Below are 19,759 nucleotides of genomic sequence, written 5' to 3' on the forward strand. Positions count from 1 at the left end.
GATGTTGAGAAGAAAAAAAAAAAAAACGCATGTTAATCTTCCGCTCAGTTGTTCACAAACTTTTATCCATATAGTGTACATCACGTTTTCTTGTATATGGAAAAGGAACGGGAAGCGAATTCCTCAAATCAGGGTCGAATGAAATCGCTGCGATTCGAACTCCTCGTATTTCACCCCCTTTTTTCCCTGGAAATTTGATCCCTATCTAATCAATCCGAGATCTTGTAAATTTTTTGGTGTACAAGTGGCGGAATGTAAATAAAAACAAACATTACATTCTGAAGACATTCTTCCTCCTGCCTACTGCTTATCAAAATCTAGATCCTGATCGGTCAGGTGTGCGGTATTGCGACATGCTTCTTCGTAACCGAGGCCGATCCGATTCGCCCCCTATTACGATGCAGTGCGATTCGATTCAATAGAAAATAAATATGGTGCTCTGTATAGTTCACTTTTATTTCTTTGGTTCAGACAGACAGCAAATGTATTAAATAAAACCAGTCGCTCTTTTTCTGTTGTGTGTGCAGGAAGTTGCAGCTCTACCTCTGCCATGTTAATCTGTATTCTATGTGACTCTGAGGACACCTAGTGTCGCGATACGTCATGTTCACGTAGCAGCGGCGGTGCTGAGAGAACGAGCTCGTGAAACTCTTTAGAGAGGAGTATCGATATGTATCGATCTACATATCAGATATTGATCACAAATTATTGCCCACTTTCTAAATAATGTGGGTTTTTTTTTTCTTTTTTTTTTTTGGGTCTATTAAACTGAAATTGAAAGACTGGGGAAAAAGCCTCTTTCTCAGATGTTCCACAGCATTACGTTTCTAAAAGCGTATAATATTTAGCTCGTAAAATGATAAAACATCGGAATCATGGGCGAATTGCTGGCGTGCAAGAGGAATAAAACACTGCCTGACATGCCGTTAAAACAAGAAAAACGATCAACGCAAGTCTTAAGCAGTGACTCCAGTTCACATTACGTTTTAAACAGGATTTTTGTTCTGTTCGTTTCTCAGTGCAGGGAAACGTCTCTGTTCTTGTCCATCGTAATCGACTTCACTCTGCAGATGCTGTAGACTGAGATGACGGTTGAAAAATGTTGTTGTTTTCCTTTAATCTGTGTTTATGCTGCCATGATGCGCACGAGAGAAACGGAATTAAGACGCTGAAGTTCACTACCAAGAGCTTATGTTTTTTGTTAGCAAACGTTTTCTCGGTTCATCACAGCAGGATAAACATTTTACATCTAAACTAAAAATTTTCGTAGATTTTTTTTTTATTATTAATGTTTTTTCAATTTAAACCCAGTGCTGATGTCCAGGATTTTCCCACCAAGTTCTATAGAGTCAAAAAAGCGTAAAACGGAAATGGTTTTCAACTCGAATATTTTCCAAGAATCTTTCATCGTTTCTTCAAGTTTTTTTTTTAAAAATAATTAACTTTTTTTTTGTTCTCGTCTATTTCTGATTGCGTCTGATTTTGAATCGAAATTTGACACACAAAAAAAAAAAAAAATGGATAAAAATTCCGATAAAATTCCTGATTTCTCGGAGTCATTTAAATCTGCATGTTCTAATCAGACGGAGTGGGGAAAACCTGCGGAGGAAAGGAGCTGTTTAGTCTCGAATCATCTCTCATCTCTTCCCTGTGAATCCTGGAATTCTGGAGATAAGAAAAAAACAATCTTTAAAATTCATAAATAATCCAAGATTTTGAATGGGATTGGCTGAGAGGTGGAATTTCTGTTATTTTATTTAAAAGATGCAAAAATGCTAACGCAGTCTGATTGGTTGCTACCAGCTTCTGTTCAGCATTAGCTGCATTAGCACGTTTGGTCGAGACATTTCTTTAAACGTTCTTGGTTTGATGTGTTGAATATAGATAATGTACCTTATTTTCTTGACTCTAGATGGTGAATAAATTCCCTACTCTATCTCTACATACATGCACATCATTTTATTGTTATTCATACGATGTTAAGTTTCATAAGATAATACACTGAATCCTTATTGTCAAGAAAATATAGTGTACATATTTATACTCTCATGTAACACACTAATATACTGGAATTGTATAGTATATAGTTTAATGTGTATATATTGTTGTTTACTCTCATTAAGCTACAGGAAAAAAAAAAAAGCAATTCTGTAACTGTTACACGAACACTGTTTAAATGTAGTAAATCTTTGGATTTGCGCTGGAGCTATGAGGCCGAGGTGGGGAACAAGTGATGGAGGCTTATAGATACCAGTTAATCATCGTGCCAGCTGCATGTCCATCCATTACACACTTGCCTACACATTGCCTTTTCATTAACTAGCAGCGTAAATCATACCCTAGTCCTAATCCTGAACGGTTTTCTGGCCGTTCCTGCACACTTCTAAATGGAATTTTGGCCAATCCTGCATGATCCTGAAGGAATACTGACAAACCTGATTAGCTATCCTGAATAAAATTCTGGACAATATTCCACATTTCTGAATGGAGTTTTGGTCAATCCTGCAGGATCCTAAAAGAATACTGACAAAACCTGACCCTAGTTCATAATGGAATTCTGGTCAGCCCTGCATGTTCCTGAATGGAATTCTAACCAATCCTGCACGCTTTTGAAGAAAACTGCAAACTCAAGCCCTTATCCTGAATGGAATTCTGGTCAAATCTGTATAGTCTTTAACGAAATTATGGTCAAGAATTTTCACTTTCGGCCATTTGAGAGTAAAAAAACATTCCACTCCTACAATGTTTTTTTGTTGGTTGTTACTGGATCCCAGTCCAGCTGCCCAGTTCTACACAAAACTCCACCAAACCAAACAGAGAAAAGGGTGTGATCATTTAGACACTAGTGCAGAATGCAAACTGGTTGCTATATAGTTCTTGTTCTTCTAACTTCTTTAGCCTTGTAGCTCCAGTGTGAAACCTATAATAGCAAACTTGGTTGGCTGGTGGATTATATTGAGGGATAAAACGGATAAAATCATGACTATTCTGTTATCGGTCAGACTCCAGTCCTGTATCTCAGTCCAGCAACATCTCACTCATGCACTAGAACCACTTCTAGCAAATGAGCTGAGGAACATGAAACCCTTCATGATCTCATCCTGTTCAGTATAACCCACATATAAGGGTTTCCTCAAGGGAATCCTAACCGATCCCAGGTTTAAGAGGTTCTACTCGGAAACTTTGAAATCCTCAGATCTTTTAGGGTTCGAGTAGAACTCTAAAGGTTGACTTATAGAGAAAGAAGTGTGAAGTACTATCACCCAGATGGTGTGCTAGAAGCCCTCAGGAATTATTTGGACATTTTTTAGAGAAAGGGTTCTTCAGCGGTTTTGCGTTCTTGGAAAGGGAACTCCTCAGATCTAGTTGGTTTGCAAAGACCCTTTTCAAAGTTCTGCTAACAGAACCTAAATGATGCTACTTGGGTTCTTTTTAGAGCTTTGAAAGTTTCCATCTTAGGAACAAACGGAGAACAAACTGACCGTAAGATTTGTTTTTACTTCTTGGTGAGCATCGCATTCCACATTTACTCCCCTTTTTCTCTTTTATAATAACTGCCACTCTTCTGGGAAGATGTTCCACTAGATTTGAGTGTCCTTTTGGAGATTAGTGGAGATTCACTCAGCCATAAGGGTGCTAGCAAAGGCAGGAACTGGAAGGTAGGTGAGGTCAGGAGGCCTTGGGGGGCAATCAGGGTTCCAATTCATATTGTAGGAGAACTTCCACGTCCATCCAACCCATGTAAAGCATATCTTCATGGAGCTGGCGTTGTCGTGCTGGAACAAGTTTGGGCCTCCAGCTTTGTGGTAACAGTTTGGGAAAGAAACACACCATTAAAAAGTCAGGTGTCCCAATACTTTAGTGTATATTTCCACCTGGAAGTGCATCCCTACCATGCGAATGGAGATGTAGCCCTGGAGTCTGACATGCCTGTGTTAGCCATAGCTAGGCAGCTTCGCTAATAACGGTGTATATAATGTGTGTTTTGGTTTGTTCCGATGTGAACTGACTGTTTGTGTGCAGGCGTTCGGTTTCAACCCCATGGAGTCGTACTACGTGTCCAAATCCGCAGTGGTCTTCGGAGGCTTCTATCTGTTTTTCTTTACGGAAAAAGTCCTCAAGATGATTCTCAAACCCAAACACAGGGTGAGTGTGCAAGTGATACAAAAAACACTACATTTAATGAGCAGTTAAACAAAAACGCAAAAAGAAATTAGGCAAGAATATTGATGATGATGATGATGATAAATACACAATACTACCATTAATATATACCACACCTGTTAGATATATGAAAACACCTGGTCTGTTATGGGTTTTGAGGGACTCTGATGTTCCTTTCGTTTCTTTGCGACAAACTCTGTAATGTAACGGTATGAAGATTTGCTTTGACCAAACAAATCTATAAATATCCAGATGTTCCACTTTATTTTAATTGGAAAATCATCCGTTAGCGTGAAGAAGAGCTTTACACACTCTCAGCATCCGGAAACTTCATTTCTCCAAACATTCAGCTGAAATTCTTTTAATTTAAAGTTTGGACTTTAAGAATTTTTTATTTTATTTTATGTTTATTATTTTATTAGGATCAATACCATTAGTAATTTTTTATTATATTTTTTTTAAATACAAATATTTGTATTTAATTATTATTAGAAAACAAACTCTATACTATTAATATTTGAGTATATATCAACATAATATGCTTAACATTTGCATATGTATTTTTTTACATGAATAAATAATATGAAGTTTGGACTTAGACTTTTATTTACAAATTATAAATATATTTTTTATGGTTTTTTTTTTTAAAAGTAGGATCAATACAATGCAAATTTTTACGATCATTTTGTTTATGCGAAAAGGGTATAGGCCTAAATTTATATTATTAATTATTATTATCATAATTATAATTATTATTATTATTATAATTATTATTATCATTATACCTTATATATTGTTAATATTTTAGTCTAAAGAATATAAACATCACAATTATATGCCTACGGTGTGCATGTGTGTGTATGTATATTTATTATATAATTAATATATATATATATATATATATAAAAATACATACGTGTGTGTTAAAACCACAGCACTGGGTGTGAATCAGACGGTGAATCTCTGTGCAGGTGTGTAACCTGTTTAACAGGAGAGTGTAAAAGAAATAAAGTGCAGTGTGTCAGGAATGTTTGCTCCGAGTCGGTGTAATGAAGATCGTTACGCTTTCTTCCACCCACTGGGACGTAATCGCATTTCCCAATTCAGTTTTTTACTAATTAAACAAAACTCTCTCCTCCGTCTGCTTTTTATTTCTTTATGACTTAAATAAAAACTCGGGCGCTACATATTTATCAGAGTTCTACCTTTACACACTAGATTTTTTGGGGGGTTGATATTCCTGGTATGTCGCGGCCTTCAGGAGCGAAAAGACGTCACCAGGGCACGTCAAAAAATACAAAAACTTTCTGGCAGGTTCATTCAGACGAACAAAGCAGGAAAAAGAGCAGCTTTCTGTGAATCAGAAGAACACGACTGGCATTTCATGTATGACACAGTGTGTGGGAATAGACGCCTCGAACCACAGACGTGACGGGGCATTCGATCATTAAATGACACGTTAAATATGGAGTCTATTCGAAGAACAGAAATTATAATGCAGGTGTTATATAGTGAGTGTTAATCTGCTTTATATTGAATCAGACGTTGATACAGATAGTAACTGATGAAAAAACTCATGTGACTCATATCTCGATGCACAGCCAATGATTTGACAGTGGCCCTTTTTACAAACACGCCTTTGTAGTGCATTAAAAACAATTGAATTAAATCATGAAATTAAACCAGATGTTTTTTTTTTTTTTTCTGTTGTGTGTGCAGGAAGTTACAGCTCTACCTCTGCCATGTTAATCTGTATTCTATGTGACTCTCAGGACACGCCTCGGCCTCCGTAGTGTCGATGCGGCGGTGCCGAGAGATTTGATCTACATATTAAATATCGCTCACAAATTATCGATCACTTTTCTAAATAATAAAAGTGTAGCACATCTACCAATAATTACATCTGAATAAATTCGTCGTTTGCCGACGCGAATATGAAAAAAAAAAAAAAGCTAAACATCGTAAAACATATGCTTGTATCCAATGCAGATGTTTTTACATCGATGCATCATGAAGTGAATCATAGAATCCCTGATATTTATATGCATGTGTATGATATGTGGCGCGTCATCAGGGCCAGCAAGGAAATATTAACGCCATTCATTCTCGCTGTATGAGACTCCTGTCTGCTATACTGCGTTTCGCTAAAATATTGACTTCTATAGCCGTGGCGTCATAATGATGGTATTAAGAGCTGGATTGATTTTGCCACCTATCTATATGACAGACATGATGTACTTAAAAAAAGACGTGACCATACAGACATTACATGTGGAAATACAGTTGGTCTAGACTTGGACAGTATAGACATCACACATGGACGACTGATAATACAAGTGGGACTCATATTAGTGCTGACAGTCTTTTTTATTAGAAGTAGTAGAATGAATAGAGTGGAGGGTGTGCTGGATAAATAGAGTTGTTGGATGTCCTGATAAGTCACTGATTAGTCATTTGTCATTTAAAGACACTCCATGTAATGCATGTAATGACGGACCAAACATGCAGCTCGATGGTTTTATTCATTCTAGAATTCACTTGGACCATTAATTGTATGCTACACCAATATAGATGATGATGATGATGATGATGATGCAGAAAAGAAACCATAATCCTGGTTTTGCAGTTGACATTATAGTTTCGCATTTTCTTCCCACCTTAGCTGGTGTTTCGTTCTAGTATAGTGCATAGTTGAAACACGCTCCCCCTAGTGGTCAGTAGGAAACACTGCACTGACCTTTAGAAGCAGCCTGTAGTTATTCATGCGTCTCATCTTTCAATTTTCTCTCTCTCTCTCTCTCGCTTGCTCTTTTTTCTTTTTTCTCTCTTGTTGATCTTTTTTCTCTCTTATGCTTAAAATTTCTCATTCGCCTCCTTTCTCTATTGCTTCTTTTTTTGCTTGCCTTTTCTTGAACTCGTTTTCTGTCTTTTGCTTGCTTTTTTCAACTCTAATGGTCTCACCTTCTTTCATTTGTTTTCTGTTCTCTCTCTCTTGTCCTATCTTTCTCTCTCCCTCTGTTGCTCAGGGAGAACACGGTCACAGTCATTTGCCCGTGGGAAGCCGTGATATGGAGGACGGAGTGATGGAGAAGCTGCAGAACGGAGAGGCAGGAGGAGCAGTGTCCTTGCCTCGAGTGGACGGAGAGATCAGGGAGGACGATAAAATGCTGAGTGCCAGACAAGCGGCGCAGGTGAGGACACTGTCCTCGTTCTCCATAGGATTACGGACATCGGCTTCACACACAGACATGCTTTCTCTCTCTCTCTCTCTCTCTCTCTCTCTCTCTCTCTGCAGGACTCTCAGGGAGGGTGTTACTGGTTAAAGGGTCAAGCGTACTCTGATATCGGCACCCTGGCGTGGATGATCACCCTCAGTGACGGACTCCATAACTTTATAGACGGTTTGGCCATTGGGGCTTCGTTCACGGCATCTGTGTTTCAGGGAATCAGTACATCAGTGGCCATCCTGTGTGAGGAGTTTCCCCATGAACTGGGTGAGACACACACACACACACACACACACACACACACACACACACACACACTCCCACTTCCTCCTCCTATCTCCCTCTCTCTCTCTCTCTCTGTCATAAGTATGCCTGATCTTAGAGTGACCTTATAAACCAAAAGCTTGTATTGAATTTAGTTGCTTTGAATTCAGTATTTTTTTTTTTTGCAGCTCTTCATCACTGTGATGCTCCTCTGCTCCTGAGGTCGTGCCTTTTCCACTTTTCCACACTAACAGCGTGACAGATGAACTTTCATTTCCTAAAGTTTCACAACAACAACAACTCAGTTCAGTCCAATTCAGCTCAGGTTAAATTAGTTCAGTTTAATTCAGTTCAATTAAGTTTTTATTTTAGTTCAGTTTTATTCAGTTCAGTCCAATTCAGCTCAGTTTAATTCAGTTCAATTCAGCTCAGGTTAAATTAGTTCAGTTTAATTCAGTTCAGTATTGTAATTAAGATCAACACTCTGCTACTATGTCTCAGGACTACAGGTTGCCTTTAATCGTCTCTCACTGCACACCTCAGCATGATAAATCTGTAATGAATGGATGGTTGGTGCCACCCAGATGAGGATGGGTTCCATTTTCAGTCTGGTTCCTCTCAAGGTTTCTTCCATACACCCTTTTAGGGAGTTTTTCCTCCACAGTCACCACTTATAACATTTGTTTTATTACCACTTTATCTCTATAAAGCTGCTTAACAGCAAAGCAAAGATTAGACGTAGCCGCATAGAAGCTTGGAGTGTGTGTGCAGTGTGTAGGTTCACCCACCGTGTGTGTGACCAGAAAAAACTCTCCGCTTATAAAGTTCTGATGTGCAGTAGAACAGACCACTAAACTGCATCCATTATTCACACAGAGTTTATATAATACCTCAAAATCTCCCTCTCTGCTCTCGTCCTTGTCACACAGGTGACTTTGTGATCCTACTGAACGCAGGAATGAGCATCCAGCAGGCTCTGTTCTTCAACTTCCTGTCCGCGTGCTGCTGTTATTTAGGAATGGGATTCGGGATACTGGCGGGAAACCAGTTCTCGCCGAACTGGATCTTCGCCCTGGCAGGAGGCATGTTCCTCTACATCGCCCTGGCTGACATGGTGAGATCGGGTTCCGTCCTCCAGATAAATAAAACATTAACTGTTCAGACCTGATGAATTACTAATAATACATACTACTAATTATTTATCTCATTATACTCTAATTGTATGAAACCGTAGACTCGATACAGGCAAGCCAGTTTTATGATTTCTGGTTCATGTTCCTGACCTGCTGGAACATACACACAGATTCCAGTGACTTCAACAGCATTATTGTCATAGTCTTTTTTTTTTTTTTTTTTTTTTTTTACATTGTGCATATCTAATAATGAGGTAGACTTTATATATATATATATATATATATATATATATATATATATATATATATATATATATATATATATATATATATATATATATAATATATAATTTATTTAGATTAGCAAAGATGCTTTGGATTTGTAAAAAGGCTAATGTAGCTAGCTATGTAAAGAAATTAAATTGAAAAATTTATTTAGGCCACGCCTCCTTTCTAATCCAGTGAGAAAATGGAGCTCAGATCGTTTTCTCTCTGTGGCATTTTCTTTTGTGTGTATTTCTAAAGATCATTGGTGGACAGTTACAAAGTAACTTCAGTACATTTCAAAGTCAAAGTCAAGTCAGGGTCTGTTTTAAACTTGTTCTGATCGGCGCTTGGTGTATCTACTGATTACCAACATGCAGTTCAACATCAAGCAGAACATTTACAGAGGAATAAATGATGAAGAAACTCCAGACTCGAACTCACCACAACACGTGACCTTATTTATATATATATATATATTTTTTAGTAGTCGAAAAGAAGGTTTTGGACTAAATTAGTGAAATAAATCAGTGTTTGAGTCAATAATATCATTCTATTAATAGATCAGAATGTGACTCCAGATCAGAGTCACATTCGAGTCTTTTCACATAAACTGAGGTGATTAAAGAAGAGTCTTGTGATTTAAAAAATTATAATAGGAACATTATAGTTATTATAAATCATAGTATTTTGCATACTTAAGTACATGTGGATACTTTTCGTTTGTACTTTTACTCAAATGAAAGTTTGAAGGGACACTTTGACTTTTACTGGAGTCACATTTTACTGAGGGAATCTCTACTTTTACTCAACTACATGCTTTGTGTACTTCATCCACCACTGGTATAGAAATAGTCATGTTTAGTGTGAGGTTTAATTGGATTTCTGGATAATGAAAACAGGGTCTCAGCGGCTAAACAGTTTACATACTATGGTTGGGTCTTTAATCCCTCTCTGCTCATTTCTTATTTTTTTTTATTGACGCATCTGCTAATATGTGTGTTTAGTTTCCCGAGATGAACGAAGTGAGTCGCGAGGAAGAGGAAGTCGGAGGAAGCGCGCAGCTCGTGACCTTCGCCATCCAGAACGCCGGCTTGCTAACCGGCTTCGGCATCATGCTTCTCCTGACCATTTACTCAGGACAGATACAGCTCGGATAGCACCGGAAAACACAATGAACTGACTCAGCTTGACCTTTAACCTTTAAATCCCCCGACCCAACCACCACCCCACTTCCCTCGGATTTAAGATCTGCCCTGATGAGACTCTGTTTTGAGCTCCGAGCCTCAAATTTACTGTGCAATTTTGACGGAACTCGAAGGAGCTGCTGATGAGGCTCGATGAGAACGAAATAAAACTCGCTCTGAGCCAATACAGATTCTACAAAAAAAAAAAAGAAAAGAAACTGACGTACAAAATATGCATTCGTGATCCTTTTCCTCTTTTTTTTTTTTTTTCCTTCTCTCCTCTATATTGTGGAAATTTTTTTTTCGTTTTCTCATCTTTCACCATGATGGACCCAATTGACCACTTAGATCATGTAATAGTCCACGCTTGATCCGCTTTAGCCACGTGTTTTAATCACATTCAATAAGTATTGAAGATCGTGTTCTAGAGTAGCACAAATTACTGTCTTGTGCACAGAGAAACATCCTGCCAGTTTCGTTTTCGGGTCCTGCTAGCGACAAATACCGATTTTAGAACATGTAAATCTCTAGACTGCAAATCTGCACCAGATAACTAAGGGCTGTGTTCCAATCCTGCTCTCCCCACACCCTTGTGACTTCCTCTAGCAACAGGAAGGAGAACACTGCATTCCCGCACAGAGTTTAAGTTTGGTATGTCTTTGACCTTCAAGACCTATCCTTCAAAAATGTTCCTCAGAAATAGATTTTACACACATTTTCTTCGAGATACCGGACAAGATGGCGTCAGCACTGGATATTTTGAAACGAGATTAGCTTGCAATGTTGCCCCACTCACAAGGGTTAGCAAACAAACATTTACCAACAAGAATCCTGTCCTCGTTCTTAGGTTTAAGTCTTAATCCTGACAGAAATCCTATTGCTAGTTCATGTTAATCAGGTCCTAGATTTATGACTTTAAATTCTGACAGAAATCCATTTTGGCCTGCTAGCTAGCATCAGCAGGAAAACATTTAAAATTCCTTTTTGAAATCCTGTCAGAAGTGTTCGATTTCACTTTAAATCAGAGGCAAGATTTTTTTATTTTTTGTAAGATGCTGTCATTAGGTGATGTTTGCCAGCTAGATTGGAAATCTATCAAAAATCCTGTCAGATTAGCTCATGTGAGCTAGCTAGCGTTAATGCACAAGCATTCTAATTATGACTTAAAATCCTCTTAATTCTCTTAGGGCAGTTGACTAGCCTTCTCAGAAAACCTGTCATTAGCTTATGTGAGCCATGTAGCTAGGGTTAGTTTCTGCATATGACACAATCCTTTCAGATTATCTCGTCTCAGCTAGCTGGCAAGCGACAGCAGCTAATACATTTAGGAAAATTATAGCTGGCTTCAGGGTGTAGAATTCTGTCAGGTTAGCCCATGCAAAGCTGCTCACTAGCTTGCTTGTTTTACCAAATTGACTTTATTTAATCCAAGTCTAAATCCCATTAGAAATGCTGTCAATCCTTTTTCTTAGAATTATGATTACGATTAACTGCGATTTAAAAAATGTAAAATCCTCTCAGGCTAGCTCATGTTAACCAGGTGACTAGCGAGAGCAGCTGAAAATCAAATTTGTTTCAGGAATTCGGTCCCAAGTTACAATTCTTGTTTAAAATAGCGTTAAGTTTGCCCATGTTAACCTGCTTACTGTAGATAGTGTTTATTACTATTATTAATGAGTAAAATTTTTCCATCTAAGCCAGCATTACAGATACAAATATCTCAGAAATCCTGTCAGGTTAGATTGTTAGTCAGATAGCAAGTATTGGTGGATTAACATTCGTGAATATGACTTGAAATCTCCTGGGACTAGTTTTAGTTATTTAGTTCTATCTAGAAGTAGTTATATCAAATCCTCTCAGAAATCCTGTTGCTAGCTACAATTCCCTTCTAGTTAGTGATATGTTTTAGAAATTGTTTAGGTTAGCATGCTCACTAGCTTTACCAAACGACATTGACGGGTTTATGACTGTATTTTAACTAGCCAGCATGAGAGTCAAATATTTGACTTAAAATCCTCTCTGACATTCTTTTGGGTCGAGTTGGCAGATTTATGATATGATATGATCTTTCAGAAAATTGCAGGTTATGTCATATTAGCCTGTTAGCTCACAATAGTTACTGTTACTAGCTAGTAGTATCCTTCTAGCTAGTGTTACGATATAGAATGTTGCCAGGGTTGCCCATGTTAACCTGCTCACTAGCTTTACCAAATAAACTTGACAGATTTCTGTCAGTATTTAATCTAGAAAACATTACGGTTACAAATACGACAATCTATCAGGATTTCTGAGAGGATTTTGCGTCATATACTGGAATGTGTGTCAGATAACATGATCTAACAGGATTTCTGAAAGGATTATATGTTCGCTGGTACACATTCTAGTATATGACAGAATCCTGTCAAATTCCGTCATTAGTCACCGTCTAGCTAGCATTACTGATAGCTAGCAAAAATTGTAATGTTATGACGTTTAGTGAACAAATATTAATGAATACTCTCGCAGTTATGTTGGCCTTCTAGTTAACAGTGCTTCAGAGAAAAAAATACATGAGCTAGTGATAGGGACCCACTTCTAATAAGGTTATTGCGATAAGGGTCGATTTACAAATTACAAAAACCAAAAACTTACTAAACACTTGATTTTTGTTTTTTTTGTTTTTGCCATCTTGTCCACAAATTTACTCATGATCTGTCTAAGGCTTGAAGGTAATATATATTTAACAACCTCGTTTTTTGAAAACTGGAATTAGTCACATTCTCATGCTAGCATGCAATTATGCTAATTATGCTATTATGCTTATTTAGTTCTTAGCTGTCAGTTTTACAGTGCGACTCAAACAGCACAACATAATGTCGCTGATGAGACAAATCGCAGGCACTATTATTTGTTAGGCGGTGTTTTTTTTTGTAATTTAATTTTTTTTTCCAAAGAATCGGAAACTGACGTTTAGTAGACCAAATGTTTTTTCTTTTCTGTTTTACGTTCGCTTCTTTGCTCGTTCCTTTCTCCTTAGATGTTAAGTTTGTTTTTTGTTTTTTTCTGTTTTCTTCTGTCGACGTTTTACAGATACGTCTTTATATGATGAAGTTCTTGTCTAGTATTTATTTCAACTCTGCTGTATTTATTATACACAGGACTTTAACGATTTACATTAAAGTTCCTTTGAGGGTTTGCTGTTTGGAGGAACATTTGAGGGAAAACCACAAAGTTGAGCGTTACGAGACATAAGTAACAAACTTAAGGCTTGTGTCGATGATTAATAATAATTATGACTTATGATCTGGTCTTTTATGGTTTTTGAGAGACACATGCATGTTCCTTTTGTTTCTATGCAACACATTCGGTAATGTAACGTTATAAAGATTGACTTTGACCAAACAAATCTATAAATGTCCAGTGGATTAAGTAATAAATACTAAATGATATCAAAATAAATGAAAGAATTATATAATGTCTGATCTCTAAATAACTTTCACCTCTATGTGTGATTGGATTTGAGGCAGTCTGATCACATCTTCTTTCCTGTTCTCCCTCTTACACAAGTTCTTTTGTTGGAGACAAAAATGTCACATTTGGGCTCCATAGGACTTTCTTCCACTCATTCACTGTCCAATTTTTGTGTTTTTTTTGCATAGAAACAAAAGGAACATTTCATGTGTCTCCAAAAGCATAAAAGTCATGGTGTCTCCAAACCTCTACCCTTTCCTTCCTAGCGTTTCCTTGCGTTTATTCATTTTCACACATGGAACCTTAATGTAAAGCGTTTAATTGGGTCGACATCATGGGGTTATCAGGGGGCCCTTTTTTTTGGAAAATTGTTTTAAAGATAAACAAACTATAAGTGAACAAAAATGCTTTTTTACGTATAATATAATACATATGGCAGGAAAAGTCAGGCGTCTCAATACCTTTTGTCCATGTAGTGTATTTGATGAAAATAATATGGAATGATTGAGGATGAGATTTATGTGGAGTTTATGTGAGAAATTTGTGAAAAAACTTTTGGTTACTATGACCTGGACGCAATTCACCCGAAATAATCAGCACAATAATAAATTAGTAGCTAAAATAAAAAATGTATTGCTCATTAGCTCCAGTACAGAAAAATTTTAGGGCCAAACTTCTCATTTAATTACGAAAAAAACATTTATTCCATCAATGGTTGTTTGGGAAATTTTTTGTTTGTTTGTTTTTTTTAAATATGTTGTACTTGAGCCTTCAATGCAAATCATTTGTGCAATGAATGAATGAATGAAGTGAATTTCAGTGCAATGGAAAAAAAAAAAAAAAAGAAACCGTGGTTATATACTGAGTAAACCGCAGGCAGGTCTCTTCTATTGAATTATTTATTTACCGCGAACACGCGTATGCATTATTTCTAGGAGCGTTTTAGGAGAAAAAACGTGTAAACACTGTAGACGTACGATTATCGGATTATCTTCGGACTTCGTTGTAATGTCACGGTTCCTCCGTTTTGCCTCGTGCATCCTGACGTTCGTATTAATATTAAAGGGGCAGTTTGTAATAGTGTTAAACATTTTAAAGCCACGCCCCTCAACTAACCACACACCCCCTCTCTTTCTTGACTCTACAGTACGTTCGCTTTAGAAGGAGCAGTAATTGTGAATACTGTGGGATATTGTATAGGGATCGTTTTCAGGGCCAGAAAACCCGAAAACTGTAAGATACCAATATGCAACAAAATAGCGCCTCACAGTGGTTCTCTTTTAAAGTAATATGGTTTTGGTGTGTTGGTCTGATTATAATATTGCGAACTGCCCCTTTAAGTATTTATTTAATTAAGTTTTCCATTAGGAGTAAATCAACTGCGTAGATTTGCTGTGATCCTTGGAAGATACTTAGAGCTGGACCTTCATAAATATGTGCAAAAGATGATCTGTTCTTAGCTAGAGACAACAAACTTCTTGTTATTGTGTGTGTGTTTTTTATTGCTATTATTATTGTAAGGTATAAAAATCTAAATCTTTGAAAGCGTCTGTCTCCAAAATGTTTTTTTTTGTTTGTTTGATTTTAGTTTTGCAGTCCTCATCTCAGCAAACACATTTAATCCATATAATCCATGTGTTATATATATTTAATATATTTATAGACACATGCGTCTGATATATTCTCAGATGCTTGCAACTTTCTTCCGCTCATTCGCTGTCCAATTCTTGTGGAGTCCAAATGGGACATTGTTGTCTCTAACAGAAGAACTTGTGTAAGATTGGAATTGGTTTGAAATTGTTTTTTTAGCAGGAAAGGTTGTACTTATTCCAGAAAGTGAAAGGGACCAACATGCCAACCATTCCATACTTCAACACCATGAAATTCCATCCAGACTGCAGCTCATTTGATCTTCACCATACGGCAAGACAAGAATTCTGTAAGAGTTATTTAGAGAGCAGACAGACGTCTGGAGTTATGTTTATCATGAAACGACCTGCCCAGTCACTGCACCTAAATCCTACTCAACTGCTCTGGGATGAACTGGATCACAAGAAAGAAAGAAAGCAAGCAAGCTCCAACTAGTGACACAGCAAAGTATCTCAGCTGAATGTTTGGAGAAGTGAAGTGTCAGGATGCTGAGAGCGGGTTATGCTGTTCTTCATGCTAACGGAGGATTTTTCAATGACAATTAAGTAGAACATCTGGACAAGTGTGTTGCATAGAAACAAAAGGAACATGCACGTGTCTTTCAAAAACCATAAACGGTGCGATGTTTCCACGTTTTTCAGGGACACTGCATTTAATAAAGTATGATTTACAAATGATTGTAAAAAGGAAATAAAATAAAGATGCTTCTTTAGTTTGCAGAGATATTAGACTACTGAAAATAAAATTCCCAGAAAGTTCTAGAAGTTTATAGTCTCGAGTTTAATCTCATACAAAATAAATTCTTTAAATTTGTATATATATTTTTTTATTTTATTATTTAGGTTTTGTCACTTTATAATAGGGGGAAAAAATGGTAAGTGTAATAATAATAATAATAATAATAATAATAAAGAAATAAACATGGTAAAAGTAATTCAATCAAAATTGGTGTTTCAGAGCCAGTTTTTTTTTTTTTTTTTCCTCAGGCTTTTGCAATTCAACACAAAACATCTAAAAAGAAAAAAATAATAATAAAAAAGAATTTGGTGTGGGTTTTTTTTTTTTTGGTGGACAATATGCCCCATTGTATGCATATTTATCATAAATATGCAAATGAAACCCCACCCAAGCATCTTATTATCAAACAAAATGGATATCTGGCTAGATTATTCATAATTAAATAGTTTTGAAAGCTTTTTTTTAAAAATTTTTTTTATCTCTGTCAGACCGTAAACTAGGGGACTTCAATTTTGAAATGAAGTCTCACTTCCATTTCCACAAGCACTCCCCCCCCCCCCCCAAGCAAGGTCAGTCTGGTTGCCAAGTATATAGTTTTCCCACAAAGTTGTAAATATACAATAATGGCACTTGGCAGATGGCCTTGTCCAGAGTAAATAAGACTAATCTCACTGTAATAGCTGAGCAGATGAGGTTTAGGAGCACAACTGTGGCAGCTTGGTGGTGCTGGGATTTCAACTCCTAACCTCCAGTTGGAAGTTCAATGTCATAATCGCTGAGACTGTGATGAAGTTTGCCAGTACCAATATTTGTCTAATAACATGACAAAAAACATTAAAAATGTAAATAAAATACAACCTACTCACCGGAGATGCAGACTAATATTAGAATTTAGGTTGTAAATGAAGGTCAGTGCTTCTGATAGTGTTTAGACCAGCAGAGAAGGATTTACTGGCCCTGACCGTCCACTCATATATATATATATATATATATATATATATATATATATATATATATATATATATATATATATATATATATATATATATACAATCAGTTGGATATATTTTAGTTAATGTGCAGCTTGTATAGCAGTACAGATTTACTGTCCTGTACTGTTAAAAAATAACTGAACATACAGTACACCCTCAGTGAACATGTCAAAACTGTGTCCAAAGTGTGAATATTGTGTGTGAGCACCATCGTTATCCAGCACTGCATTCATCCTCCTGGGTATGAAATTCACCAGAGCTGCACAGGTTATTGCTGGGATCCTCTATCACTCCTCCATAATGACATCATGGAGCTGCTGGATGTGGGACGCATGGCGTTTCTCCACATTCCACTTGAGGATCCCCACAGGTGCTCAATAGGGTTCAGGTCTGGAGACATACTTGTTCACTCAATCACCTTTAGCTTCCTCAGCAAGACAGTTATTTTGGTGGTGTGTTTGGGGTCGTTTTTATGTTGAAAAACCGCCGTTCGGCCCAGTTTCTGACGGGAGGGCATAATGTCACGGTATTGGTAACATGTAAAAAGTAACATGTTGGAATCCATGTTTCCCTCAATGAAACGCAGCTCCCCAGTACCAGCAGCACTCATGCAGCCCCAGACCATGATGTCTTTACCAGTCTTTACCATGAGGTGCATGTTGAACATCCATTGGTTAGTATGCAAGAATTGTACTTTAAAGCATCAGATTGTAACTGCTCGAATACAAGATACACACATTTGTATGTTTTCCTCAAGCAGACAAATACATGAACATGTAGAACACGTGGCTTTGGATGTTTACACCAGGTACAGCTGTTATCACTGAGCGTGTACTCGCTTTCGTTGCCAGTTATTTACAATAATGGCTGTATGTTGAGTTATTTTTAGACAGTAAATCTGTACTGTTGCTCTTGTTTCATTTCTATATTATTGTCCCTTGAGAAGAAGTGTGTGAGCGAGTGCATGTATGTTATATTTATAATAAAAGACTATCTGATGGAAGGTAATATAATATTTTTAATGCAATTTCTGAACTGGTTATAAGGCGTTTTAAATGGGTGGAATGATTTTATAGACTTGGCAACCTGATTACAAGCTATTTTCAGAGTTAAAAAAAAAAATCTAAAGCTGTCTGTAAGTTTCAGGAGTAACTTGTTCCTGCACATGCTGAGCAGTTAAACTGTAACAAGTGACTGCAGTTCTGGAGCAGAGGGCAGATGGTTATATAGTTATTTAGTTATCAGGAACTTTGCTACAATGTCATGGCTTACACACACACACACACACACACACACACACACACACACACACACACACACACACACACACACACACACACACACACACACACACACACACACACACACACACACTTTCCTGATCTCTGATCTGAACTCATACTGGAGTGATTAAAGAGACATCAGAGGCTTCAGGGTGAAGAAGAAGAAGAAACACTTTATGGACTGAAGAAGCTTCAAGTGTCAGTGAAAATGCTTGTTTACAGACTGCTGAGTTTGTATTTAATGCTGCTTTTTGTGGATTTAAACCAACAGCCTGCTGCAGGTGAGTATTTAAACACACACACACACACACACACACACACACACACACACACACACACACACACACACACACACACACACACAGAGACTTAAAGACTAACAGACACAATCTCTTCATGTTGACACTTGTCTTTGTAGTTGCTCTGTTTTTCCTCTTACTGAAAGTATTTGATCATAAAGACCTCTGTTTTAATATCAAACTTGGGTGGATTTTGGGGGTCTCACGGCTGTCACTGTCCCCATGTGCCACCTGAACCTCCTGAAAAAATTATATCTAAAAAGAAACACTCATAAAATTGATTTGAATGGTTTCTAATAGTAAGTTATTGCCAACCCCTGATGGTGTGTTATGTCTTAAATTGATGGTATTTCGGCAGACGCCTTCATCCAGAGCAGTTGAGGGTTCCTCAACGACCCAGCAGGTGGTGCTTTGATCTGAATTGGTGACCATTTGGTCCATAGTCCAATGCCTTAACCACTAAGCTACCCTGATGCTCATATGGACCAATAGGAAGATCACGTGTTGATACCTAATGGAAACCATTAGGGCATCGTTAATCCTCTGAACTCCAGTAGATTTTGTTGATGATAAAGATTTAAGGATGTGAACACTGTGTAATGGAATCCATTTGCTGATGATGGTATTGCAGGGGTGTCTAATCGTTTCCACAAAGGGCCCCAGCAGAATCTGGTGTGGTCTTTGTTTGGTTGGAATGAAAACATGCACCCACACTGGCCCTTTGTGGAAAAGATTAGATACCCAAGTTGTCATTTTTAATGGTTTGTAATGGTATTTAAAGTCGATTAGCTAAACGTTTTTTGACCTGCATATGTTATAGTTTTTTGTCAGTAATTTCAGGAACCTAAAATCAGAACGCGTATGTTAATGCATTTCATTCCACTCGTGTTGATCAACCATGTAATCTGCGTCTGTCTGAACTGCATGTAGAAGGTCCTGGTATTAAGACGCCATGCAATTAATACATCATTTGATTATCGAGTTGATTATGTTTTTGCGTATGAAGGCTTGTTCTGTTCTGGGTCTTTCTATGACCAGGCTTCTAGATTTGATTTGACAAGAACCTAAGACACAGAAACCTGATCAGAGCCTCACAAAAAGACACCAA

The 19,759-nt window shown here is 37.3% G+C and overlaps 3 protein-coding genes across 11 annotated transcripts in view; 2 read left to right on the forward strand and 1 right to left on the reverse strand.

Moving 5' to 3' along the window:
- The window catches only part of slc39a14 (solute carrier family 39 member 14), a 32,690-nt gene extending 18,781 nt beyond the window's left edge, over positions 1 to 13,909 (forward strand). For 3 of the 5 annotated variants that reach the window (XM_083527405.1, XM_083527406.1, XM_083527407.1), the window contains exons 5-9: positions 4,024 to 4,146; positions 7,191 to 7,355; positions 7,460 to 7,658; positions 8,585 to 8,769; positions 10,060 to 13,413. In XM_083527405.1, the coding sequence (XP_083383531.1) occupies positions 4,024 to 4,146; positions 7,191 to 7,355; positions 7,460 to 7,658; positions 8,585 to 8,769; positions 10,060 to 10,212 (825 nt within the window). In that variant the 3' untranslated portion in view covers positions 10,213 to 13,413. Of the gene's footprint in view, positions 1 to 4,023; positions 4,147 to 7,190; positions 7,356 to 7,459; positions 8,279 to 8,584; positions 8,770 to 10,059 lie in introns of all 5 variants that reach the window. The other 2 variants (XR_014531178.1, XR_014531179.1) reach the window with 2 other exon arrangements.
- LOC310718570 (uncharacterized protein) overlaps positions 1 to 19,759 on the reverse strand; it is a 219,197-nt gene that overhangs the window by 60,558 nt on the left and 138,880 nt on the right. The gene's annotated exons all lie outside the window — the stretch shown is intronic.
- susd2 (sushi domain containing 2) overlaps positions 18,403 to 19,759 on the forward strand; it is a 32,001-nt gene continuing 30,644 nt past the window's right edge. Inside the window, exon 1 of one of the 2 annotated variants that reach the window (XM_083527340.1) lies at positions 18,403 to 18,633. In XM_083527340.1, the coding sequence (XP_083383466.1) occupies positions 18,561 to 18,633 (73 nt within the window). In that variant the 5' untranslated portion in view covers positions 18,403 to 18,560. The remainder of the gene's footprint in view (positions 18,634 to 19,759) is intronic. The other variant, XM_083527339.1, reaches the window with a different exon arrangement.

Source organism: Silurus aristotelis (genome assembly GCF_946808225.1).
Source record: "Silurus aristotelis genome assembly, chromosome: 23".
Lineage (NCBI taxonomy): Eukaryota > Metazoa > Chordata > Actinopteri > Siluriformes > Siluridae > Silurus > Silurus aristotelis.